At 44.9% G+C, this 27,822-nt stretch overlaps 2 protein-coding genes across 2 annotated transcripts in view; both read left to right on the forward strand.

Annotated features, from left to right (window-relative positions):
- Nucleotides 1-27,822, forward strand: part of LOC144484666 (uncharacterized) — an 81,394-nt gene that overhangs the window by 40,772 nt on the left and 12,800 nt on the right. The window lies entirely within an intron of this gene.
- LOC144484636 (uncharacterized) overlaps nucleotides 2,301-27,822 on the forward strand; it is a 28,267-nt gene continuing 2,745 nt past the window's right edge. The window contains exon 1 of the mRNA XM_078203097.1: nucleotides 2,301-2,840. Within this exon, the coding sequence (XP_078059223.1) occupies nucleotides 2,301-2,840 (540 nt within the window). The remainder of the gene's footprint in view (nucleotides 2,841-27,822) is intronic.

Below are 27,822 nucleotides of genomic sequence, written 5' to 3' on the forward strand. Positions count from 1 at the left end.
TGGCTGGCCAGCATTTATTACCCATCCCTCGTTGAGTCAGAAGGTTTTTGTTTTAGTTTAGTTAGGGTATCATGATTGGTACATCATAGAGTACATATGGGAGAAGGAAAGCAGAGGGATTCAGTGTAGAAGTATTGAACAATCTGGAATCAGTGCTTATAAGAACATAAGAACTAGGAGCAGGAGTAGGCCATCTGGCCCCTCGAGCCTGCTCCGCCATTCAGTAAGATCACGGCTGATCTTTTTGTGGACTCAGCCCCACTTACCCGCCCACTCACCATCACCCTTAATTCCTTTACTGTTCAAACATTTATCTATATTTGCCTTAAAAACATTCAATGAGGTATTTATTTTGTTTGAGACTCTCCCACTCCTGAAAATATCTCACCATCTACCCTGTCAAGCCCCCTCAGGATCTAATATGTTTCAATAACTCCTTTGTCTTCAAAACTTCAAGGAACACAGACCTTGACAATTTACTCCCTCTTGATAGGACAACCCTCCCTCCAGGAATTAGCCTGGTGAGTCTCCTTTGGACTACGTCCAATATTACTATATCCTTGTTTAGGGAAGGGGATCAAAACTGTATGCACTATTCCAGGTGAGGCATCACCAACACACTGTACAGTTGCAACAAAACCTCCCTGTTTTTAAACTCCAACCCCTTTGCAATAAAAGCCAAAATGCCATTTTCCTTCTTACCTCATGTGGGACCTGCCTGCTAGCTTTTTGTGATTCATGCACAAGAACACCAAGATCCCGCTGTACTTCACTCATCGGCAGCCTCTCTCTATTTAGATAATCTCCCTGTTGATTCCTCCGACTGAAATACATGACCTCACACTTCCCCACTTTAAACTCCATTTGCCAGGTTTTGAAGACAGAGGGGTGACTTTATTGCATCTTCCCCAACTCTTGACTCATCTTTCCCAGGCCCTATCCCTGTAGCCCCACATTTTTGCCCCACTAATCCACCTATTGGGACACAAAGGGGCAATTTAGCATGGCCAATCAATCTAACCCGCACATCTTTGGACTGTGGGAAGAACCTGGAGCACTCAGAAATCCACACAGACATGGAGAGAATGCGCATACTCCACACAGACTGTCACCCAAGGCCGGGATTGAACCTGAGTCCCTGGCACTGTGAAGCAGCAGTACTAACCACTGTGCTGCCATGGCGCCCTTTTAAAATAAACTACAAGCACAGATTTCTCTCGATCTACCCTCCTTCTTACATCCTCAAACAATTCAAGCAAATTTGTCAAACATGATTTATCTTTCATAGAACCATGTTGACGAGGTTTGATTCTATTCAGCTTTCCTCAATGATTAGCTATTTGCTCTTTGATTATTGACTCCAGCGTCTTGCCAATAATAGATGTTAAATTAACTGACCTATAGTTCCCTGCCTTCTGCCTTTCTCCCTTTTTGACCAAGGTAGTCACATTGGCTGATTGCCAATCTTCTGATCTCTCCCGAAATCTAGCAAGTTACGAAAAATTTCAACAAAATTCACCACAATCTCTTCAGCAACCTCCTTTAAAAAGCTAGCGTGCGGTTCATTGGGTCCTGGTGACTTGTCCGCCCTTAGCCACTGAAGGGAAAGGAAGTGAGCCCAGTCTATATAATCCATACGTCTTTGGTCCAGTCAGATAGACATATATCTGTCTGGCAGCCTGCATGGAGATTTCCAGCTCTGTGTCCAGGACAGGAAGCAGTGAGCATGGACCTGTCAATCAGCCTCAATCAGCACCTTCAGGAGAATTGAGAGGGTGAATATTAGATACAGCAGAGTGAGAATGGAGGGAGAGTGTGTGGGATGGAGATTCACAGCTTTTGGGGAATGAGAGAGAAAAGAATGTTCCATAGAAACTAGAATTGTCTGTTCTGAAGTTCTATCCTGTACTGACACTGATGACTTTTGTAAATTCCTTTTACAGGATATCAGAAGGTGAGAATTTATAGACAGAAATCTCAAACCAAACTTCACATCAATATCTGACAGAGTCACTCAATTCATTGGGACCTGAATATCATCGGCCTTTGAATCTAGAAGGGGAAAGGTTTCTCTGTTCTGTCAGCTTCTGAAGATTTTAAGCATCTGTGTGACTGGAAAAGCACCGAGACACACACACACCTGAGTAAGAGTGTTCCAATGCACTGAGTGTGGAAAGAGCTTTAACCAGTTACACAGCTTGAAAATACATCGCAGCATTCACAGCAGGCAGAGATTGTACCCGTGTTCTGTGTGAGATTTAACTGATTGTTTAAACTACAGAGTCACGAGGACCCGAACCATGGAGAAACCGTGGAAATGTGTGGACTGTGGGAAGGGATACATGTGCCCATCTCGGCTGGAAATTCATCGACGCAGTCACACTGGGGAGAGGCCCTTCAGCTGCTGTGTGTGTGGAAAGGGATTCACTCAGTCATCCGAACTGCGGACACACCAACTAGTTCACACTGGGGAGAGGCCCTTCAGCTGCTGTGTGTGTGGAAAGGGATTCACTCAGTCATCCGAACTGCGGACACACCAACTAGTTCACACTGGGGAGAGGCCCTTCAGCTGCTGTGTGTGTGGAAAGGGATTCACTCAGTCATCCGAACTGCGGACACACCAACTAGTTCACACTGGGGAGAGGCCATTCACCTGCTCTCAGTGTGGGAAGAGATTCACTCAGTTACCCAGCCTGCAGACACACCAGCGAGTTCACACTGGGGAGAAGCCGTTCACCTGCTGTGTGTGTGGGAAGAGATTCAGTCAGTTATCCAACCAGCAGAGACACCAGCGAGTTCACACTGGAGACAGGCTGTTCACCTGCCCGAAGTGTGAGAAGGTATTCACCAACTCTTCCAGTCTGCAGACACACCAGCGAGTTCAAACTGGAGAGAGACCATTCACCTGCTCTCAGTGTGGGAAGGGATTCAGAGTTTCATCCCACCTGCTGAGACACCAAGAAATTCACGAGTGATTCCAGGGGTTGGATTCTGCTGTTATTGTTTCTGCTCTCAATTACATCCAGGACTGCATTTTGTTCATTCTCACAGTTGGTCAATGGGGAGGGTCGGAGGGTTTCTTTCTACTGGACTGGCCGGTCTCACGATTTTGCCTCCAGTGGCTGGTGCTCGGAAGTTAAGAGATATTTCGTCACTATTTCTGTTTGAAACTCCCCCAGATGCCCATCCAATTTCCTTTGTAATTGTTTATTGTCTCCACTTCCTCCACCCTCGTAGGCAGCGAGTTCCAGGTCATTACCATTCACTGCATCAAAATATTCTTCCTCACATCGCCCCCCTCCCCCGCCATCCCACATATCTGAACCAAAATCTGCACCCCCCTCGTCCTTGTCTCTTCAACCAATGGGAACAGCTTTTCTTTGTCCACCTTATCTAAACCTGTCAGAATCTTGTCCACCTCTATCAAATCTCCCCTCAACCTCCTTTGCTCCAAGCGGAACAACCCCAGCCTGACATTGACAATAAAGAACAAACTAACAGAATATGTTAATACCTGAAATCAAATGGGAATGTTTAATTTCTGTTTTAAAGATATTGTGAATATATTGTCCTGGACAATAAAGGAATTGGAATAACTCACCTTGGGTGTGGTTGAATGGAATATATCAATCTGGTATCCACCTACAGTCCAGTGAATGTCTGGAATGTGTTGCTGGAAATCCCTCCCTAACAGCACTGTGGGTGTACTTACACCTCAGGCATTGTAACAGTTCAGGAAGGCAGTGTTGGGGTTGACCATGGCTGAGGCAGCTACATAAAGCCACATATTCTGTTATAATTGAAGGACTGCAGATTGAATGTGAGGCATTATGGGACTGGACTACCTTGACCACATCATAGAAATCATAGAAACCCTACAGTGCAGAAGGAGGCCATTCGGCCCATCGAGTCTGCACCGACCACAATCCCACCCAGGCCCTACCCCCACATATTTGACCCGCTAGTCCCTCCAACCTACGCATCTCAGGACTCTAAGGGGCAATTTTTAACCTGGCCAATCAACCTAACCCGCACATCTTTGGACTGTGGGAGGAAACCAGAGCACCCGGAGGAAACCCACGCAGACACGAGGAGAATATGCAAACTCCACACAGACAGTGACCCGAGCCGGGAATCGAACCCAGGACCCTGGAGCTGTGAAGCAGCAGTGCTAACCACTGTGCTACCGTGCCGCCTCATTCCTGCGACTGCTCAGTTTCTACAATCACGGACCATTAAAGCTGCTTAGCAGGGCCCTGACAGAGGACCTGGTGAGAATATTTACTCAGAATGAGTTAGAATTAATCTTATTCCAGGACCGGCTGGTGTTCAGCGGCTGAGATTCCTGAATCTGTAAAAAGTGGGTCTGACCAATCAACACACAGTGATAGGTAATTGGTTAAGAAATATTCTCAGGCATTATTTAACTTATTTTATCATAAATTTGTGACCCGATAATCGGTGAACTGACGGTATACTCCAAGTAGCACTGGATTGAAAAGTGGACCTCTGAGCGTAGCTTCTAATAGTTATAATCCTACCCGAGCATAGCCAGTGAAAAACCAGAGCTTACCTGCCATTTGGAAACTAAGAACAAGAAACTTATCGATACAATGATTAGAGAATAGAGCCAACATTGAGTCTGAATGACACTTCAGAAGAGCTCTTATGAAAGGCCATCCAGACTCGAAATATTGACTCTATTCTCTCTCCACAGATACTGTCAGACCTGCTGAGACTTTCCATCATTTTTTGTTTTTGTTTCAGATTCCAGTATCCGCAGTATTTTACTTTTATGATAAAATGATTAGTTCTGATTGGAATCCCCACGACCCTCCCGCAAAACAGAGGGAGTGGTGGGAAAGGGAGAAAAAGGATAAGGATGATAAAGTCTGGGTTCTGTAACAAAATGAGTGAACCAGTTTATAAAGAACAGAAGTTACCCATCCCTAACAAAAACTGATCAAATTAAAACAATTAGGTTGAGGAATATAACAAAAAAAAGATGAAGTTTAAAAAAGTTTGTTGTTACTGAACTGTATTGTTGTCATTTTGTTGTTACCACACTGTATTCACCTCAATGTTTGTGGAATCTGTGCAGCGAGCAGGAATTGTTTAAACTAAGAATTTCTTCTTTCATTTTGATCAGCGAGAGGACATTATATTCTGTGAAATCTGCCTCAAGAATAAGGCTGATTGTTCAGTCTGAGTGTGAAAGAAAGATACAGGGGGCGATCTTACCGGCTCGACTCGCCGCTCGATTAGACCGGTGAGCCAGGAAGATAGCGTGCGAGACTAAAGGATTGCTCTCTTCCCGGCCTGTGTTTTGCCGGCTTCATTCCCAGAAAGGGAGTGAAGGCTATTTGCACAGATTTGCCTACATTACAATGTGATTGGTGGGTTCAGCATGGCTGCTTCCCCCCCTCGCTGGCGAGACGTCACATCGCCGAGAATCACTACTGGTCTTCACCAGCGGGGACCAGGTGCTTGGGCCACACTGGGGGGGGGGGGGGGGGTGGGGGGGGCAGGTGGGGATGGGCTCGGAGGCCATTGAAGCCACATGGTTGTCAGTGGCAGTGCCAATTGGGCAATGCCACATTCAGTACCCTCCTGGCACCCTGGCAGTGCCCAGTTGAGCACCATAAGTGTCTCATGGACAGTGCCAAAGGGATAGGTGGGGGTGGGGCTTAGTGGATGGGTATTTACAATGACTGGGGGCTTATGCAAGGAGGGTGGACGCCAAGGGGGGGGAGCTTTGCATGGGGGAGGGTGATCGGTGGGGGGGCGGGGTGGTGAATCTCTGCCAAGGGGAGTGGATGTGCACGGGGGAGCGTTCAGGAATTGGCCAATTGGAGGGGGCATCATGGTGATTGAATAAGCAGTGACCCTTAATTGAGTTACAATTAATAAATCAGTCGTTATAGTCAAAGACTGAGTTTTTATTTGCTGTTAAAATGTAAAAGCTTAATTGCTGTGTATGTAACGAATGTGCAATGAAGATAAATTTTTAAAGTTTATTTATTTATTTGTGTCACAAGTCGGCTCACATTAACACTACAATGAAGTTACTGTGAAAATCCCCTAGTCGCCACACTCCGGTGCCTGTTCGGGTTACACTGAGGGAGAATGTAGCATGGCCAATGCACCTAACCAGCACGTCTTTCAGACTGGGGAAGGAAACAGGAGCAGCTGGAGGAAACCCACGCAGACACAGGGAGAACGTGCAGACACCACATGGACAGTGACCCAAGCCGAGAATCAAAACCAGATCCCTGGCTCTGTGAGGCAGCAATGCCAACCACTGTGCCACCGTGCCGCAGCTGGCGTAGTGTACTGGCGAGAGAGATCTTCAAACTCTGATTAGCCTCAACATTTGAAACTGTGTGAATAAGGGTATTGTACACAATCAGATAAAGGGATAACATGAACCAGTTCTCTTGTATTCCTGTCTGAGACAGTGATAGAAAGTGGTGTCAGTAATTGAGGATCCAATTCAATTAATCTGGTGACCAAATTGATCAATTGTCATGTTACAACAGGCCCAACTCTGATGTGTGGTAATGGTCACTTTGGGGATAAAAGTAGAGGTTCTGAAGGTTTTTCATGTGAACCAAATTCTGAAGACTCCCAAGGCTGAATTCCAAGGAAATTGCTGTCAAAGAAGGAGCCAGACTCCCAAAGTTGATTTCCACAAGAATTCCTGACAAAGAAGGAGCCAGAGAGGGTTACTCTTCTACAGACTGATCACCCGCATGAAGCTGTAAAAGTCAATGTCTTAAAGTTTATTTATTAGTCACAAGTAGGCTTACATTCACGCTGCAATGAAGTTACTGTGACATTCCCCTAGTTGCCACAATCTGGCGCCTGTTCAGGTACACTTAATGAGAATTTAGCATAGCCAATCCACCTAACCTGCACATCATTGGCTGTGGGAGGAAACCGGAGGAAACCCATGCAGACATGGGGAGAATGTGCAGACTCCGCACAGACAGGGACCCAAGCCAGGACGCTGTAAGGCAGCAGTAACCATTGTGCCACTGTGTTCAGTAAACCTTTTTCATTCAATAAACTTCTTTTTAAATTTACGATCCAGAGAATTCTGCCTTTACCACAAAGAGGTCAGGGAACAGATAAAGAGAAAACATTTGTGTCCAGAACATTGTGAACATCCTTTACTCTGGTTGTCTTTGATCCTCAAGTAATTTTCTGTTTGTTTTAATCATGTTCTGTTTCATTAATAAACTTTTATCAGTAACAATATTTGATTTTGCTGGACTTTTCCTGATGAGATTGATACACTTTAGGGAAAGTGGGTGAGAGGGGTTGGCAGGCTCTTTAACAGAAAGTGAGTCCCTCTAAGGTAATTGGCAAAGGGGTCAGAGGGGGAGATGAGATTTTATTTTTTGACACAACAAATTGTTCTGATCTGCTTGAAAGATTCAATAGTATATTTCCAAAGGGTAAAGACTTGAAAGGGAAGAATTTGCAGGGCTGTGGGGAAAGAACAGAGCAGTTGGATAAATCAGAGAGTTCTTTAAAAGAGATAGCAGGGACATGATGGGCTGAATGGTCTCCTCCTGCAGCCTGTCAATCTCAGCCTCCTGCTTTTGTGCAGGTTAAAAGGGACAGATTTCAGTGCAGCCTCTTCCCTGTATCTGTATTTAAAGAGACAGGTTTCTCTTTAGCTCTGAGTAACTGATATAACAATTGGTTGGAGGCCCATTTCCCACTCAGTCCTCCAGCACCTTCCTGTCTCTCTATTAGTGCGACGTCCATGGCAGTTTCCCAACTGGGGCGCAGGCCCCATTATTCTCAGCTAAATTCAGCTCTCAGCTCCATCGCCTGGCTGTCATTGACACGAGCAATAGAGAGACAGAAAGGTGTCCCAGACTCAAATGGGAAGTCGAAACGTGTGGCTTTAAATGAACTGTTAGGATCTCTGACGATCAACAATTTTTAAAAATGAATTCTAAACCCAGTAAACAAATTAAAGAATCACACGACAAAACTTCAAGTTTTCTGATGTTTCCTCCAACAAACTGGAAGCAACAATGATTAAACACTTTTTCATAGGGAACATAGCCCTTAAACTGTAAAATTAAACTTTGCCCTTTTACTCTTAACACCATTAAATATCCACTCAATGGATATATTTTACCCTGCCTTGGAATGTTGACATACCTTCTCCAAAAACCAGCCCAAAGTGATTCTTTACTCCAAGGGTTTATTTCCATTGTTTTCCTTTTCCAGTCTGGCAACCTTTAATCCCAGAACTGTCCTTCACAGTGATGGTTCTCCTGGACATTTTCCCACGAACACAAGCAAGGCGAATCTTCCAGCCTTGGTTCAGAATTCTCAGGAATTTGTGACCAACATTCGACATCAGAGCAGAAGTAACCATTTGGCCCTTTGAGTCTGCTCCATCATTTATTTAGATCATGGATGATCTTTTTGTGTTGCGTTCTCGTGCTATACCTGATACTTTTGATGTCCTTATCGAACAAGAATGAGTATAAAGGCAAAATTCTGCTGTTGTTGGAAACTGAAACAAAAACAGAAAATGCTGGACAATCTCAGCAAGTCTGACAGCATCTGTAAAGAGAGAATAGAGACAACATTTTGAGTCAGGATTACTCTTTATCAGAGGTGAAGACAAGAAAAATCGGATAAAATTTATCCTGTGAGGGTCACGAATTGGGAAGCAATCTATTAAACCTCCTCTGAACCACTTTCAATGCATTTGTATCATTTCTTAAATAGGAGACAAAGCTGCAGCCAGTGTTCAAGATGCAGTCTCAGCAACGCCCTGTATAACTGAAGTACATGATGTGGAGATGCCGGCGTTGGACTGGGGTAAGCACAGTAAGAAGTCTCACAACACCAGGTTAAAGTCCAACAGGTTTATTTGGTAGCAAATACCATAAGCTTTCGGAGCAATGCTCCTTCGTCAGATGGAGTGGTCTCTGTTCTGAGACCACTCCATCTGACGAAGGAGCATTGCTCCGAAAGCTTATGGTATTTGCTACCAAATAAACCTGTTGGACTGTAACTGAAGTACAACATCTTTACTTCTCTGTTCAATTTCTCTCGTAATAGAACAAAGAAAATTACAGCAGTAACAGGCCCTTCAGCCCTCCAAGCCTGCACCGACCATGGTGCCTGACTTATCTAAAAACCCCTACCCTTCCGGGGACCACATCCCTCTATTCCCATCCCATTCATGTACTTGTCAAGACGCCCCTTAAAAGTCTCGACCGTATCCACTTCCACTACCTCCCCCGCCAACGAGTTCCAGGCACCCACTACTCTCTATGTAAAAAATCTGCCTCGTACATCTCCTTTAAACCTCGCACCTTAAACCTATGCCCCCGAGTAATTGACTCTTCCACCCTGGGAAAAAGCTTCTGACTATCCACTCTGTCCATGCCTCTCATAATCTTGTAGACTTATATCAGGTCTCCCCTCAACCTCTGTCGCTCCAGTGAGAACAAACCAAGTTTCTTCAACCTCTCCTCATAGTTAATGCGCTCCATACCAGACAACATCCTGGTAAATCTTTTCTGTACCCTCTCCAAAGCCTCCACATCCTTCTGGTAGTGTGGTGACCAGAATTGAACACTATATTCCAAGTGCGGTCTAACTAAGCTTCTACAAAGCTGCAATATGACTTGCCAATTTTAAAACTCAATACCCCGGCTGATGAAGGCAAGCATGCCGTATGCCTTCTTGACTACCTTCTCCATCTGCATTGCCACTTTCAGTGACCTGTGCACCTGTACACCCAGATCCCTTTGCCTATCAATACTCTTAAGGGTTCTGCCATTTACTGTGTATTTTCTATCTGTATTAGACCTTCCAAAATGCATTACCTCACATTTGTCCGGAATAATAAAGGATAACATTCCATTTATCAGAACTTTGATTTATTTGAACTAAGATTTATGGGGGTTCTCTTGTTTACAATAACCTCCCTAATCGTAAATCACACCAGGTTCCAGTGTCTTAACCATATGGCAAGAAAGAATACTTTAAATGGTGAATTCAGAAAGTTATTAAATCATTAAAAATTTAACAAGTCAGAAAGATAAAAAAAACAGAGTGTTGATTCACAGTTAATAGAGAAAGTTTAACATTAACAATTGAACAGACTTCTCTCCATCCCTCTCAGACCAGGACATGAAGTGACCGCTCCACAAACATGGATAACTTGTAAAACCAACAGCTCTCAACACCTCTCTGTAAACATCTCTCCCTCCACCTCTCTCTACCAAATTGCGTTCTCAAGACCACTTTTTTATACTTTAAAAATGTCAAAAGACCATCTGAGCCAATTCCCATAAATCTTCAATTATGAACTAAAATAGACACGAGTTTCCGGGCGATTTAAAAACAAATGAACTGTCTGCTGAAAGGGTTAACTTTTCTACAGAACCTAAAGGGATGGGGAGTGAGCAGCAAAAACTTGGCACACAATTACATCACTTTACACAAGTTTAAAACAAAACAAATGATCTTAAACTTCATCTATTAATTATTTTTGTTATATTCCTCAACCTATTTAATTTGATCAGTTTTTGTTAGGGATGGGTAACTTCTGTTCTTTATAAACTGGTTCACTCATTTTGTTAATTCTACATGGGCTCGGAGAATCAGAACCCAGACTTTATCATCCTTATCCTTTTTCTCCCTTTGCCACCACTCCCTCTGTTTTGCGGGAGGGTCGTGGGGATTCCAATCAGACCAAATCATTTTATCATAAAAGTAAAATACTGCGGATGCTGCAATCTGAAACGAAAAAAGAAAATGCTGGAAAATCTCAGCTGCTGAACACCAGCCGGTCCTGCAATAATCTCATAGAATCTCTACAGTGCAGAAGGAGGCCATTCAGCCCATCAAGTCTGCACCAACCACAATCCCACCGACCCTATCCCCATAACCCCATTCATTTACCCTAGCTAGTCCTCCTGACACTGAGGGGCAATTTAGCATGGCCAATCCATCTAACCCACATTTCTTTGGACTTTGGGAGGAAACCGGAGCACCCGGAGGAAACCTACACAGACACGGGGAGAATGTGCAAACTCCACACAGACAGTGACCCAAGCTGGGAATCAAACCTGGGTCCCTGGCGCTGTGAGGCAGCAGTGCTAACCACTGTGCCACCGTGCCGCCCCAGTTTAATTCTAACTCATTCTGAGTAAATATTCTCACCAAGTGCTCTGTTGGGGCCCTGCTAAGCAGCTTTAATGGTCCGTGATTGCAGAAACTGAGCAGTCACAGGAACGTGGTCAAGATAGTCCAGTCCCATAATGCCTCACATTCAATCTGCTGTCCTTCAATTATAACAGAATATGTGGCTGTATGTAGCTGCCTCAGACATGGTCAACCCCAACACTGCCTTCCTGAACTGCTACAATGCCTGAGATGTAAGTACACCCACAGTGCTGTTAGGGAGGGATTTCCAGCTACACATTCCGGACTTTCACTAACTGTTGGTGGATATCAGATTGATATATTCCATTCAACCACACACCCCCCAAGGTGAGTTATTCCAAATCCTTTATTGTCCAGGACAATATATTTACAATATCTTTAAAACAGAAATTAAACATTCCCATTTGATTTCAGAAATTAACACATTCTGTTAGTTTGTCCATTCTTGTCGATGTCAGGCTGGGGTTGTTCCCCTTGGAGCAAAGGAGGTTGAGGGGAGATTTGATAGAGGTGGACAAGATTCTGACAGGTTTAGATAAGATGGACAAAGAAAAGCTGTTCTCATTAGCTGACGGGACAAGGACGAGGGGGACACAGATTTATAGTTTTGGGTCAGAGAGGAAGGGGGGATGTGAGGAAGAATATTTTGATGCAGTGAATGGTAATGACCTGGAACTCGCTGCCTGCGAGGGTGGAGGAAGTGGAGACAATAAACAATTACAAAGGAAATTGGATAGGCATTTGAGGGGGTTTCAAACAGAAATAAATCTCTTAACTTCCTCACACCCTGTCACTCTGTGATCCTTGTGAAATTTGAAACCATGTATTTGCAACAAGACTCAAAGAGCATCAGCCCACTGGAGGCAAAGTCATGAGACCGGCCAGTCCAGCAGAAAGAAACCCTCCGACCCTCCCCATTGACCAACTGTGAGAATGAACAAAATGCAGTCCTGGATGTAATTGAGAGCAGAAACAATTACAGCAGAATCCAGCCCCTGGAATCACTTGTGAACTCGCTGATGTCTCAGCAGCTGGGATAAAAGACTGAATCTCTTCTCACACACAGAGCAGGTGAACGGCCTCTCCCCAATGTGAATTCGCTGGTGTGTCAGCAGGCTGGATGAATCACAGAATCCCTTCCCACACTGAGAGCAGGTGAATGGCCTCTCCCCAGTGTGAACTCGCTGGTGTCTCTGCAGGTGGGATGACAGAGTAAATCCCTCCCCACATCGAGAGCAGGTGAATGGCCTCTCCCCAGTGTGAACTCGTTGGTGTTTCCGCAGGTCGGAAGACTGAGTGAATCTCTTCCCACACTGAGAGCAGGTGAACGGCCTCTCCCCAGTGTGAATGCGCTCATGGACTGGCAGATCGGAAGATCGAGTGAATCCCTCCCCACACTGAGAACACGTGAAGGGCCTCACCCCAGTGTGAACTTGCTGGTGTCTCTGTAGGCTGGATGACTGAGTGAATCCCTTCCCACACTGAGAGCAGATGAACGGCCTCTCCCCAGTGTGGTTGCGCCGATGAGCTTCCAGCAGAGATGGGTATCTGTATCTCTTGCCACAGTCCCCACATTTCCATGGTTTCTCCATGGTGCAGGTGTCCTTGCCTCTCTCTTGGGTGGACAATCAGTTGAAGCCTCGTCCACACACAGAACAAGATTACAGTCTCTACCCACTGTGAATGGTGTGATATTTATTCAGACTGTGTAACTGGTTAAAGCTCTTTAGTCAGTGCACTGGAACACCCTCACTCGAGTGTGGCAGTTTGTTGGTGCTTTTCCAGTCACACTGACACTTCAAATCTTTTCAAATCGACAGACCGGACAATCATTTCTCCTTCTAGATTCAAAGTCCGATGATATTCAGCTCCCAAGGAGTATGACTCTGTCAGATCTAGACGTGACGTTTGAGTTTTCAGTCTGTGACTCCTCTTCCAATATCCTGTAAAATGAGTTTACAAAAGTCATCAGTGTCAGTACAGGATAGAAATTCAGAACAGACAATTCTAGTTTCTATGGAACATTCTTTCCTATTTCAGTCCCAAAAAGCTGTAAATCTCCATCCCACACACTCTCCCTCCATTCTCACTCTGCTGTATCTAATATTCACCCTCCCAATTCTCCTGAAGGTGCGGATTGAGGCTGATTGACAGATCCATGCTCACTGCTTCCTGTCCTGGCCACAGAGACCATAACAAATCGGAGCTGCAGTCAGCCATTTGGCCCATCGAGCCTTTTAAACTATTCAATGAGATAATTTGTTCATCTACCTCAGCATCATTCTCCCCACACTAAGCCCATGTCCCTTGATATCTTCAATATCCAGAAACCTATCAATCTCTCTCTTGAAAATAGTTGATGACTGAGGCTTCACTGTCCTCAGGACGTGAGAATTCCAAATCTTCACCACATCCTTGAGTGAAGAAATCCCCCCACATCTTAGCTTTTGCTCCATCTTCTTGTCTGTTCCCCATAACCTTTGACACCCTTGTCAGTCAAAAATCTGTCTAACTGGAATATATTCAATGATCCTCAGCCTCCACTGGTCCCTGTAGAAGAGAAATCCAAAAGACTAACAACCCTCTGAGGGAAGAGATGTCTGGAAATATATAACGTAGCTACAGTTCCACATTACAAAATATTCAGATCCCAAGGAATATGACTCTGTCTAGACGTGACGGTTGAGATTTTTGCCTGTGATTCCTCGTTCAAAATCTTGTGAAATGAGTTTGCAAAAGTCATCACAGTCAGTATAGGATAGAAATTCAGAGCAGACAATTCTAGTTTCTATGGAACATTCTTCCCTATTTCATTCCCAAAAAGTTGTAAATCTCCATCCATATCAATGGATTCTCACCTGGTGTTGTGAGATTACTTACTGTGCTTACCCCAGTCCAACGCCGGCATCTCCACACTCTGAGTGGAAACAGAGAGAAGTAGGAGAGGCCGGAGGTGAAGGGAGAGATTTTATTCATCAACAACTCAACAGGAACTTTGACAGAATTTCCAAATCCTGTGAACACCATCAGCTCCAAGTTTCTCTCCAACCCACACACCATCCTGACTTGTCTGACATCCAGTACTGAAAGAACATAAATTTATTTCATTTAAATACTGGGAAGACTGAACCCATTGTGTTCAGTCCCCACTACAAACTCCACTCCCTCACCAACAACTTTATCTCTCCTCCTGGCAACTGTCTGAGGCTGAACCAGGCTGTTCACAATCAGGGTGAAATAGTTCATCTCAAGATGAGCTTCCAGCCACATGTCCACATCATCATCAAGACCACCTTCATTCATAGAAGCATTAATCGTAATTAATTAAAAGTAATGAATAATAAAATAGTGTAGAAGGAGGCCATTCAGCCCATCGAGCCTGCACCGACAACAATCCCTATCCAGGCCCTATCCACATATTTACCTGTTAATTCCCCCTGATACCAAGTGGCAATTTATAATGGCCAATCCGTCTAACCGGCACATCTTTGGACTGTGGGAGGAAACCGGAACACCCGGAGGAAACCCACACAGACGCGGGGAGAATGTAGAAACTCTGCACAGACAGTGACCCGAGGCTGGAATTGAACCCGGGTCCCTGGAGCTGTTAGGCAGCTGCACTAACCACTGTGCCACCGGGCCACATGTCAGTGTCATCGCCCAACTCCAGCCCAGTCTCAGCTCATCTGGAACCCTCACCCATTCCATTGTGACGTCACACCCTCACCCATTCCATTGTGACATCACACTCTCACCCATTCCATTGTGACGTCACACACTCACCCATTCCATTGTGACGTCAGGGCTTCCCTCTCCGATCACAATCCCTGCCGGCCTCCCACATGCAGCCTCAATGGCGGCAGTCAGCCCGGGTCTAACACTACAAGCTGCCGCTCCATTTGGTACAAAGGGGGGGACCGGGAAGTTCATTTCCGGGGGTTGGGTTTGAACAACATGTTTACGAAGCCTCTCCACCCACCCGCCACATTTATCATTCCCCGCACGCCGCCCTCTACCTCGGATTGATCTCGCTTCCGAGTTAAAACCATCCGTCTGTCCATCGCCATTACCCGCACTTCCTGCCCCTCATTCACTCCGCTTGGTTGGAGGACCAGCCGCTCCCGCTCGGTCCTCCAACCCCGCCCCCTCTTCCTATTGGTCCGGAGCTGCCGTCAATCAGTCCCCGGGCATTGTGATGTGGAGCATGCGCAGTGTCATTGCTGTCCTTGGCGCTTGTTTGTCCCGGAGAAGCGGAGTCAGCGTTAGGCGGTGGCTGGGAGGATTTGGAAACACTTTGTGGATCCGCAAACCCTTCAGAATCATTGTCAGCTCCCTGGTTTGCAGCTGCGGGGCTTCTCCCTCCCTCCCTCCCGGGAACAGGCCCAGGTTAACGGCCCCATCCTGGCTCAGCCACTGGAGGATGGTTCACATCAGAGGATGGGGGAGGGGGACAATAAATAAGAGGTTACACTTTGGCCTCAAATCAATGAGGACTCTGATCTCTGGGAAGGAAGGAAACCCTGGGAGGTGGGCGGGGAGGATTCACAAACACCCGCTGGAGGCCCCAACACCCCCAATAAGACCCATTGGTTTTATTGTCAGTCTGCAGACAGCAGCTGGAGAACTGAACCCAGTAAGAGTTTTAACAACACCAGGTTAAAGTCCAACAGGTTTATTTGGTAGCAAACACCATTAGCTACCATTAGGTGTTTGCTACCAAATAAACCTGTTGGACTTTAACCTGGTGTTGTTAAAATTCTTACTGTGTTCACCCCAGTCCAACGCCGGCATCTCCACATCAGAACTGAACCCGGACAGAGGAGAGGGAGGGAGAAAACTGGGAGTGGAGAAAAGAAATGGTGAGATGGGTTTGGATTTCAGCCCAGGGAGGAGGAAGAGTTTGTGGGACAGGAATTTATTGATTTGGGGAACAAGAGAGGAAGAAATATTCCAGAGAATTAGAATTGCCTGTTCAAAATTTCTATCCTGGACTGACAGTGATTAATTTTGTAAACTCCTTTTACAGGTGAGGTGAAGAAACATCACATCAAAATCAGACAGAGTCTCGATTCACTTGGACTTAAATATCCTCAGACTTTGACCGTGGAAGGAGAAATGTTTGTCTTCTGTCTGGAGGAGATGATTTCAAACATCAGCGTGACTGAAAAAGCACCAAGATACACGCACACCCGAGTGAGAGTGTTTCAGTGAGTTGACTGTGGAAAGAGCTTTATCCAGTTACACAGCCTGAAAAAACATCACACCATTCACAGCAAGGAAAAACTGTACACGTGTTCTGTGTGTGGATGAGGCTTCAACTGATCGTTTAACCTGGAGAAACATAAGGACACCAGCACCATGGAGAAACCGTGGAAATGTGGGGACTGTGGGAAAGGATTCAGTTACCCTTCCCTGCTGGAAAACCATCGGCGCAGTCACACTGGTGAGAGACCGTTCACCTGTTCTGTCTGTGGGGAGGGATTCATTCAGTCATCTGGCCTTTGGTCTCACCAGAGAATTCACACTGAGGAAAAGCCATTCACCTGCACCTCCTGTGGGAAGAGGTTCAGGCATTCTTCAGCACTCACTGTGCACCAACGCAGTCACACTGGGGAGAGACCATTCATCTGCTCCGACTGTGGGAAGGGATTCACTCAGTCATTCCACCTGCTGTCACACCAGCGAGTTCATTCTGGGGAGAGGCCGTTCACCTGCTCCAACTGTGGGAAGGGATTCACTGGGTCATCCCACTTACTGTCACATCAGCGAGTTCACATTGAGGAGAAGCCATTCAGCTGCACTGACTGTGGACGGAGTTTCAGACAGGCATCCTCCCTCATTGCACACCAGCGAATTCACACTGGGGAGAGACCGTTTACTTGCTTTGTGTGTGGAAAGGGATTCACAGTTTTACCCACGCTGCTGAGACACCAGAAAATTCACACTGAAGAGAAGCCATTCAGCTGCACTGACTGTGGAAAGAATTTCAGGCAGTCATCCAACCTCAGTGCTCACCGACGCACTCACACTGCAGAAAGACCATTCACATGCTCCGTGTGTGGGAAGGGATTCAATCGGTCATCCAACCTCTCTGCTCACCAGCGAGTTCACACAGGGGAGAGGCCATTCACTTGCTCCGTGTGTGGGAAAGGATTCGCAAAGTCTTTCAACCTGCTGGCTCACCAACGCACTCACACTAAGAGGCCATTCAACTGCTCTGTGTGTGGGAAGGGATTCACTCAGTCACAATGGCTCCTGAGACATCAACAAGTTCACAAGTGACTGCAGGGGTTGGATTTTGCTGTTTTTGCTGCTGTTCAGTATTGACAGTCTGACAATATTTTATTTCTGCTGATGTTAACAAACCCTATAACTAGCTGGAATTTAATATTCTGGAAGTGTCACTGATTTTCAGGGCTGCAATGTCACTTTTTAAAAGCACCACCAGTGATCTTCCCCCTTAATTGAAGAACTCTCAACAGGAACCTGTTTAGAATAAAGTTAAGAACTTTTGCTTCAATTCTAATTTGATCTTTGGGCAAAATCTACAATTCATTCTCTGAAAGATCCATCTGCAGGGCACAAAGTATTTATTTTCAATGCTTGTATTGAGATTTTCTGGAAAGCTACTCTTTGATTTTTAAGGGCTATTTTTTGGTTTCCAGGGCATCGTTTTCCATTCTCAGTAACTCCTTTATTAGTGATGTAGTCACGTAGTAACATTACCTTTTGTGTTTCTGTTAGTTTACTTCTTTGAATAAGATAGCACAAATACTGAAGACTGTGTATATATTAAAACTTTTAAATTGGAATCTATGAATGATATGTTTTGTTAATTTACTTTAAAAATACTCCCATACTCTCTTTCCAAAATGAGAATTCTAACTATTTGACACAAGGGAACTGAATCAGATGTTTATTGGTTCAGACAGTGGAGCAGGAAAAATCTCTCCCGATTCTGATCTTCATTGTGTGTGGATTTACATCAATAACCCATCAATAACCTCACTACACCAGCTGAGATCAGCTCTGACCGGGGATTTTGTATGTTGTCTGTGAATGTTAAACTGCAAATAAAAGCAGTTTAGAATATGAACCTGGATGAATGTATCTCAATTTCTAATGTGACGACCCAAGTGATTGTAAGTACGTTCACAATATCTGGTTACTCAAATTCCTGAGCTGTAAACCCCACCTTCTGAGATATATAAAAATAATCGAGACTTGTTCAGCAGAATGGGGAAAGGTCTGCCGATGGTTGGATCATTCCTTTTGAGGCTCACACTGCTATGAAACTAGTTCTGTAGCAGGAAGACACAACTCCTCCACACATCACAGATCGGCTGCTGAGTCTTTTCTCAAAATAGGTGGCAAAGCTGTTCCTCCAGTTTGAGACTCTGTCTCTGCAGATGTAGCAACATTGGGAGAGACAGAATCTGTGATTGGAGGAGATGGTCCTCACAGTTTCTGTCTCTCCCATGTACAGGATGATTTATTTTCTTCCAGTAGTTCCTCCCAAGACAGAATTTCTGCGGGCCTTTTGGCAAGTCATGTTGCAGTTTTATAGAACCTTAGTTCGGCCACACTTGGAATATAGTGTTCAGTTCTGGTCGCCGCACTACCAGAAGGATGTGGAGGCTTTGGAGAGGGTACAGAAAAGATCTACCAGAATGTTGCCTGGCATGGAGGGCATTAGCTATGAGGAGAGGTTGGAGAAACTTGGTTTGTTCTCACTGGAACGACACAGGTGAGGGCGATCTGATAGAAGTCTACAAGATTGTGAGGGGCTGGGCAGAGTGGATAGTCAGAAGCTTTTTCCCAGGGCAGAAGAGTCAATTACTAGGGGGCATAGGTTTAAGGTGCAAGGGGCAAGGTTTAAAGGAGGCAGGTTTTTTACCCAGAGGGTGGTGGGTGCCTGGAACTCGCTGCCGGGGGAAGTAGTGGAAGCAGATATGATAGTGACTTTTAAGGGGCATCTTGACAAATACATGAATAGGATGGGAATGGAGGGATATGGTCCCCAGAAGGGTAGGGGGTTTCAGTTCAGTCGGGCAGCGTGGTTGGTGCAGGCTTGGAGGGCCGAAGGGGGTGTTCCTGTGCTGTAATTTTCTTTGTTTTCTTTTGAGAGTGAATTCACCATCCACAGCCGTTCATTTTGAACCCTGGTTTGAAATATTCTCACTCTGGGTTTAAGGCTTCCTGGCGTAATACACACATTTAGATCTTACCACCAAACACCAATTCATATCCTCATCCGAGTCCCAGATTTAAATGTGGTTGTCCAAACTAGAAAACATATATAATTTGACTCTTTTTAAACCTGATTCACCACACCCTGCCACACTAACTACAAGAGATTGTGTTTGGGACAAGTTGTTCCGTTAAAGTCTGTGTTGTTCTCAATGATGACAGTTTTAACCTTCTCCATAACCTGTCCTAACCCTTCTGCCCTCAAGGGGGCTCTGTTTTTCTGATGGTGACATTCCCTGTTTACCCAGTCAGCCCTTGAATTGTTTGTGAATCCAGTCACATGTCGGTTAGACTGGATCAGGGCGGCAGATTTCCTTCCTTAAAGGGCATTACAGAACCAGATGTGTTTTTACAACAATTAATTCATGCTCATCAATATTTTTATTGAAACGTGGTGGGATTCAAACCCAGGTCCCAAAAGCATTATAATAAATAGAGAAAATGCTGGATAAACTCAGCAGGTCGGTTCTTTTCAGAACTCCAGCATCTGCTGGATTTTGCTTTACCTCCAAATCATTCTCCTGGATTACTCCTGCTCTGGCTCTAATTCCAGTCAGCTCAGACAACAAAAACAGGTTTCACAAAATCACAAACATTTAAAAAAGGAGGTAGTCAAAAGGCAGGTAACTATAGGCTGGTTAGCTTAACTTCTGTCGGAGGGAAAATGCTTGGATCTATCATCAGGGAAAAAATAGCGAGACATCTAGATATAAATTGTCCCATTGGTAAGACACAGCATGGGTTCATGAAGGGCAGGTCATGTTTGACTAATTTGGTGGAATTCTTTGAGAACATTACATGTGCAGTGGACAATGGGGAACCTGTGGATGTGGTGTATCTGGATTTCCAGAAGGCATTTGACAAGGTGCCGCACCAAAGACTGCTACATAAGATAAAGGTGCACAGTGTTACGGGTAATGTATTAGCATGGATAGAGGATTGGTTAACTAACAGAAAGCAAAGAGTGGGGGTAAATGGGTGTTTTTCTGGTTGGCGATCAGTGACTAGTGGTGTGCCTCAGGGATCAGTGTTGGGACCGCAATTGTTTACGATTTACATCGATGATTTGGAGGTGGGGACCAAGTGTAGTGTGTCAAAATTCGCAGATGACACTAAGAGCAAAGTGTGCAGAGGACGCTGAAAGTCTGCAAAGGGATATAGATAATCTAAGTGAGTGGGCGAGGGTCTGGCAGATGGAGCACAATGTTGGTAAATGTGAGGTCATCCATTTTGGTAGGAATAACAGCAAAATGGACTATTATTTAAATGGGAAAAAATTGCAGCATGCTGCTGTGCAGAGGGACCTGGGTGTCCTTGTGCAGGAATCTCAAAGAGTTGGTTTGCAGGTGCAACAGGTAATTAAGAAGGCAAATGGAATTTTGTCCTTCATTGCTAGAGGGATGGAGTTTAAAAACAGCAAGATTATTGCAGCTGTAGAAGGTGCTGGTGAGGCCACACCTGGAGTACTGTGTACAGTTTTGGTCTCCTTACTTGAGAAATGATATACTGGCACTGGAGGGGGTGCAGAGGAGATTCACGAGGTTGATTCCGGAGTTGAGAGGGTTGGCTTATGAGGAGAAACTGAATAGACTGGGCCTATACTCATTGGATTTCAGAAGAATGAGGGGAGATCTTATAGAAACATATAAGATTATGAAGGGAATAGATAAGATAGAAGCAGGGAAGTTGTTTCCACTGGCGGGTGAAACTAGAACTAGGGGGCATAGCCTCAAAATAAGGGGAAGCAGATTTAGGACTGAGTTGAGGAGGAACTTCTTCACACAATGGGTTGCAAATCTGTGGAATTCCCTGCCCAATGAAGCAGTTGAGGCTACCTCATTGAATGTTTTTAAGGCAAGGATAGATAAATTATTAAAGAGTAAAGGAATTAAGGGTGATGGTGAGCGGGTGTGTAAGTGGAGCTGAGTCCACAAAAAGATCAGCCATGAGGGCTCGAGGGGCCAGATGGCCTACTCCTGCTCCTAGTTCTTATGTTCTTCCCACAATCCCCACATTTCCATGGCATCTCCCTGTGACTGCAATTATGTTCCAAAAGGCCAGATGATTGGTTGAAGCTTTCACCACACCTGACTAAACCTCTGACTAACCTGACTAAAACAGAGGATAAAGTATTGGTGTCTGTAAGGGCTAAAAGAATACACTTGGCTTCCTTGTAGATCTGTGGCACCAAGTTCAAGACTCCTTCATGAATCATCCTCTTGGCCTCTCGCCTGTCAACTGTCCATGAGAATCTTATATGTTTCAGAATGTTCACTGCTCATTCTTCCAAACCCAATGAGTATCGGTGCAACCCTTCCCCAAAAGACGAGTTGGATTCTGCGGCATCACTTGCCCCGAGGTCAAAGGACCTTTGTGTGGTCCACCCCCTGGCCTGCTACGATTCCTGTGGTGGGTGGGATGGGAGAATTCTCCCCTACACCTTCACAACCTTTCCTCAAAAGGCAACACCTTCATCTTAGGAATGGGCCTGGTGAACTTTCTCTGAACTCATTCCAATGAAAGCATGTCATTCCATAAGTAGGGAGACCAGAACCGTACACAGTATTCCAGCTGCTATCTCAGCAATGTCCTGTGTAGGTGCAGCAAGTTCCCTTTTTCAAACTCCACCCCCTTGCAGTAAAGTCCAACACTCCATTTGCCTTCTTCTTTACTTGCTGTACCTTCACCCTATTTTTTCACGATTCATGAACAAGGACACCCAGATTCCTCTCTACGGCAGTATTCTTCAGTTTCTGTATATTTAAACAATTTTTTGCTTCTCTATTCTTCCTGCCAAAGTGGAAAAGCTCCCACTTTCCCGCACTATACTCCATCTGCCATTTTTCTGTCCATTCAGGTAACTTATCTGCGTCCCTTACAGATTTTTTGTAATAACCTCACAACTTGCTTTTCTACCTATCTTTGTATCATCAATTCTGGCTTCATCCAAGTCATTGATCAAGGTGGCTGTTTTTCTCTCTCTCAGTTGTGGGTGATATTTGTCTCTATTCTCCTGGAAACTGAATGAATCTTGTTCCAAACTGGGTTCAATATCAGACATTTCAGGGAGTCAGGAATCATTCGCCCCTGAACCTACACTGGTAAAACCCCAGGCAGTTCCTCAGTAAGGATTTTTCTGGTTCCTCACCATATATTAGTCAGGATACTGAAACCCAGCTTTTTTACAGTCCACTCCTGGAGGCCCCACTCCCTGAGCCTACAACATTCAGCAGTGTCAGTGCTGAAGTTTCACAGTGGGAGTGATTCCCAGAGTAACTGTCAATCAGATCACCATTGATGTCCAGGTTTGTGTATTTTTAGTTATCCTGATGTCTAACACACACACATCAATAAAACAGGGAATTCCTGCAAACAAACTGCAGCTTCTTCTCTGTCTGGACAGACAATGTTTGTTGAATAATTGTCCCAGCGGTTAACAGGCTCCTGTGAACTCATCCAACTCGTATTTTAATACTGACTTTAACAAATATATTTTAAACAGGTTTATTTTAAATGAGTTAAAACCAGCCTTAAAATGGTATATATAGTATAACAACCATAGTACTTTTCAGACTGGAAACTTTAACCTGCTGTTTCACTTTGATTTAGGAGCAGATCCCAGTTTTACACCAGTCTCTGATTCATGTATCCAGCATTCACCGTCATTCTAAAAGCAGAAGTTGCTGCAAAATCTCAGTAAGTCTGACAGAATCTGTAAAGTCAGGAACAATTAATGTTTCCAGTTGAATGTGACTCTTCTTCAGTGTCAAAACATTAGCTCTGTTTCTCTCTCCAGAGATGCTGTCAGACCTGCTGAGTTTTTACAGCACTTCTTGTTTTTATTTACGAGTTCAGGACTCAGACTAGACAATCCACAATACAAATCTTACAACTGGGCCAGGGTTTATTAACATCAGCAGAAACAGACACCAATGAAAATGGTTGGGACCTCGATGAGATTAACAGCAAAATTCAGTCCTTGCAGTCACTCATGAACATGATGGTGTTTCAGCAGGTGAGGTGACTGAGTGAATCCCTTCCCACACACGGAGCAGGTGAATGGCCTGTCCCCAGTGTGAATTCGCTGGTGCTTTACCAGGTTGGATGATTGACTGAATCCCTTGCCACAATCAGAGCAAGTGAATGGTCTCTCCCCAGTGTGAACTCGCTGGTGTCTCCGCAAGGTGGATGAATCAATAAATCCCTTCCCACACTCAGAGCAGATAAATGGCCTCTCCCTATTATGAATTCTCTGGTGTTTCAGCAGGTCGGATGAATCAGTGAATCCCTTCCCACAATCAGAGCATCCTCCCCATTGACTAACTGTGAGAATGAACAAAATGCAGTCCTGGATGTAATTGAGAACAGAAACAATAACAGCAGAATCCAACCCCTGGAATCACTCGTGAACTCGTTGGTGTCTCAGCAGGTGGGATGACCGAGTGAATCTCTTCTCACACTGAGAGCAGGTGAACGGCCTCTCTCCAGTGTGAACTCGCTGGTGTATCCGCAGGCTGGATAATCGAGTGAATCTCTTCTCACATTGAGAGCAGGTGAACGGCCTCTCCCCAGTGTGAACTCGCTGGTGGCTCAGCAGGCTCGATGACTGAGTGAATCCCTTCCCACACTGAGAGCAGGTGAACGGCCTCTCCCCAGTGTGAACTCGCTGGTGTGTCTGCAGGCTGGATGAATCACAGAATCCCTTCCCACACTGAGAGCACATGAACAGCCTCTCCCCAGTGTGAACTCGGTGGTGTGACTGCAGATGGGATGACCGAGTGAATCCCTTCCCACACTGAGAACACGTGAACGGTCTCTCTCCAGTGTGAACTCGCTGGTGTGACCGCAGGTGGGATAACTGAGTGAATCCCTCCCCACACTGAGAGCAGGTGAACGGCCTCTCCCCAGTGTGGCTGCGCCGATGAGCTTCCAGCTGTGATGGGGCTCTGTATCTCTTCCCACAGTCCCCACATTTCCATGGTTTCTCCATGGTGCAGGTGTCCTTGCCTCTCTCTTGGGTGGACAATCAGTTGAAGCCTTGTCCACACACACAACACGGGTACAGTCTCTCCCTGCTGTGAATGATGTGATAGTTATTCAGGCTGTGTAACTGGTTAAAGCTCTTTAGTCAGTGCACTGGAACACTCTCACTCGAGTGTGGCCGTGTGTCGGTGCTTTTCCAGTCACACTGACACTTGAAATCTTTTCAAATCAACAGACTGGACAACCTTTTCTCCTTCTAGATTCAAAGGCCGATGATATTCAGCTCCCATGGAATATGACTGTCAGATCTGACGTGACGTTTGAGATTTCGGCCTGTGATTCCTCTTTCAATATCCTGTAAAACAAGTTTACAAAAGTCATCAGTGTCAGTACAGGATAGAAATTCAGAACAGACAATTCTAGTTTCTATGGAACATTCTTTCCTATTTCAGTCCAAAAAAGCTGTGAATCTCCATTCCACACACTCTCCCTCCATTCTCACTCTGCTGTATCTAATATTCACCCTCCCAATTCTCCTGAAGGTGCTGATTGAGGCTGATTGACAGATCCATGCTCACTGCTTCCTGTCCTGGACACAGAGACCATAACAAATAGGAGCTGCAGTCGGCCATTTGGCCCATCGAGCCTTTTAAACTATTCAATGAGATAATTCATTCATCTACCTCAGCATCATTCTCCCCACACTAAACCCATATCCCTTGATATCTTCAATATCTAGCAACCAATCAATCGCTCTCTTGAAAATAGTTGATGACTGAGGCTTCACTGTCCTCAGGGGTTGAGAATTCCAAAGCTTTACCACATCCTTGAGTGAAGAAATCCCCCCACATCTTAGCTTTTGCTCCATCTTCTTGTCTGTTCCCCATAACCCTTGACACCCTTGTCAGTCAAAGATCTGTCTAACTGGAATATATTCAATGATCCTCAGCCTCCACTGGTCCCTGTGGAAGAGAAATCCAAAAGACTAACAACCCTCTGAGGGAAGAGATGTCTGGAAATATATAACGTAGCTACAGTTCCATATTGCAAGATATTCAGATCCCAAGGAATATGACTCTGTCCAGATGTGACGATTGAGATTTTTGCCTGTGATTCCTTGTTCAAAATCCTGTGAAATGAGTTTGCAAAAGTCATCACAGTCAGTATAGGATAGAAATTCAGAGCAGACAATTCTAGTTTCTATGGAACATTCTTTCCTATTTCATTCCCAAAAAGTTGTAAATCTCCATCCATATCTATGGATTCTATTTAAAAATGAAAGTGGATGGGCACTTGAAGGAAATAAACTTTCAGGAGAATGGGATATAGAGTGGGAATGGGACTGGAATGTTATACAGAGAGTCAGCATGGACTCGAGTTACCGAATGGATTCCTTCTGTGCTGTAATGACTTTATGACTGGAAATGTATAACATCGCTGCAGCATTATATTACAATGCAAGAAATAATAATAAATATATATTACAGAAACATAAATAATATATCTCATCTGGGTACCATATAATAACACTAGACATATCTCTGTTCTATATTAATTTACTGTCCCCTTAAATGTCAGCCATCTCCTGCCCTTTAATTGTGAACATTTGGAAAGAGACCATCCTTTTAGACAGAAAGAAGATTAACGTTTCAGGGTGGGCAGAATGAATTACAGGGAATAAAAATGTATCAGATTTTGTTGGTCAATATAAGCTCAGAAGTGGAAGGGAAATGATCTCCAGTGGAAGAGAAACAATTCCTGAACATTGTAAGACTAAGCTGGTAAATCAGCAGTGAATAGAGTTGTGAAGTGGGAAAAACCTCATCAAGACAAAGCTTGCGGAAATAATAGTTAAAATACACCCATTATTAGAGGTAGAGGAAGGTAGACAATGGCAGAGAGCTGATCAGGGAGGGCAGAGGTGAAACAGAGAAATGGATGGCTGTTTAAAAATTCATAAAAAGCATGGTTAGCAAGTTTGCAGACGATACTAAATTAGGAGGTATCACTGATAGTGAAAAAGGTTATCAAAAATTACAGGGGGATCTTCATCAGTTGATCGGTTAAGGAAGTGGGCCGATGATTGGCAAATGGATTTCAGTACAGATAATACAGAGTACAGAGGCACAACCTCAGGCTAAAGGTACGATCCTTTAAAACTGAGATAAGGATGAATTTCTTCAGCCAGAGAGTGGTGAATTTGTGGAACTCTTTGCCGCAGGAGGCTGTGAAGACCAGGTCATTGACTGTCTGTAAGACAGAGATAGATAGGTTCTTGATTAATAAGGAGATCAGGGGTGATGGGAAAAAGGCAGGAGAATGGGGATGAGAAAAATATCAGCCATGATTGAATGGCGGAGCAGACTCGATGGGCCGAGTGGCCTAATTCTGCTCCTATGTCTTATGGTCTTAAGTGTGAGTGTTGCATTTTGGAAAGTCAAACCAGGGTAGGACTTATACAGTGAATGGTAAGGCCCTGGGGAGTGTTGAGGAACAGAGGAACCCAGGAGTACAAGTATATCGTTCGTTGAAAGTGATGTCACAGGTAGACAGAGTGGTGAAGAAGGCATTTAGCACACTGGCCTTCATCAGTCAGGGCACTGAGTATAGGAGTTGGGACATTATGTTATAGTTGTATGAGTCGTTGGTGAGGCTGCACTTGGAGTACATAGAACATAGAACATAGAACATTACAGCGCAGAACAGGCCCTTCGGCCCACGATGTTGCACCGACCAGTTAAAAAAAAACTGTGACCCTCCAACCTAAACCAATTTCTTTTCGTCCATGAACCTATCTACGGATCTCTTAAACGCCCCCAAACTAGGCGCATTTACTACTGATGCTGGCAGGGCATTCCAATCCCTCACCACCCTCTGGGTAAAGAACCTACCCCTGACATCGGTTCTATAACTACCCCCCCTCAATTTAAAGCCATGCCCCCTCGTGCTGGATTTCTCCATCAGAGGAAAAAGGCTATCACTATCCACCCTATCTAAACCTCTAATCATCTTATATGTTTCAATAAGATCCCCTCTTAGCCGCCGCCTTTCCAGCGAAAACAATCCCAAATCCCTCAGCCTCTCCTCATAGGATCTCCCCTCCATACCAGGCAACATCCTGGTAAACCTCCTCTGCACCCTCTCCAAAGCCTCCACATCCTTCCTGTAATGTGGGGACCAGAACTGCACACAGTACTCCAAGTGCGGCCGCACCAGAGTTGTGTACAGTTGCAACATAACGCTACGACTCCTAAATTCAATCCCCCTACCAATAAACGCCAAGACACCATATGCCTTCTTAACAACCTTATCTACTTGATTCCCAACTTTCAGGGATCTATGCACACATACACCTAGATCCCTCTGCTCCTCCAC

The sequence above is a fragment of the Mustelus asterias genome, unplaced genomic scaffold (assembly GCF_964213995.1).
Source record: "Mustelus asterias unplaced genomic scaffold, sMusAst1.hap1.1 HAP1_SCAFFOLD_122, whole genome shotgun sequence".
NCBI lineage: Eukaryota > Metazoa > Chordata > Chondrichthyes > Carcharhiniformes > Triakidae > Mustelus > Mustelus asterias.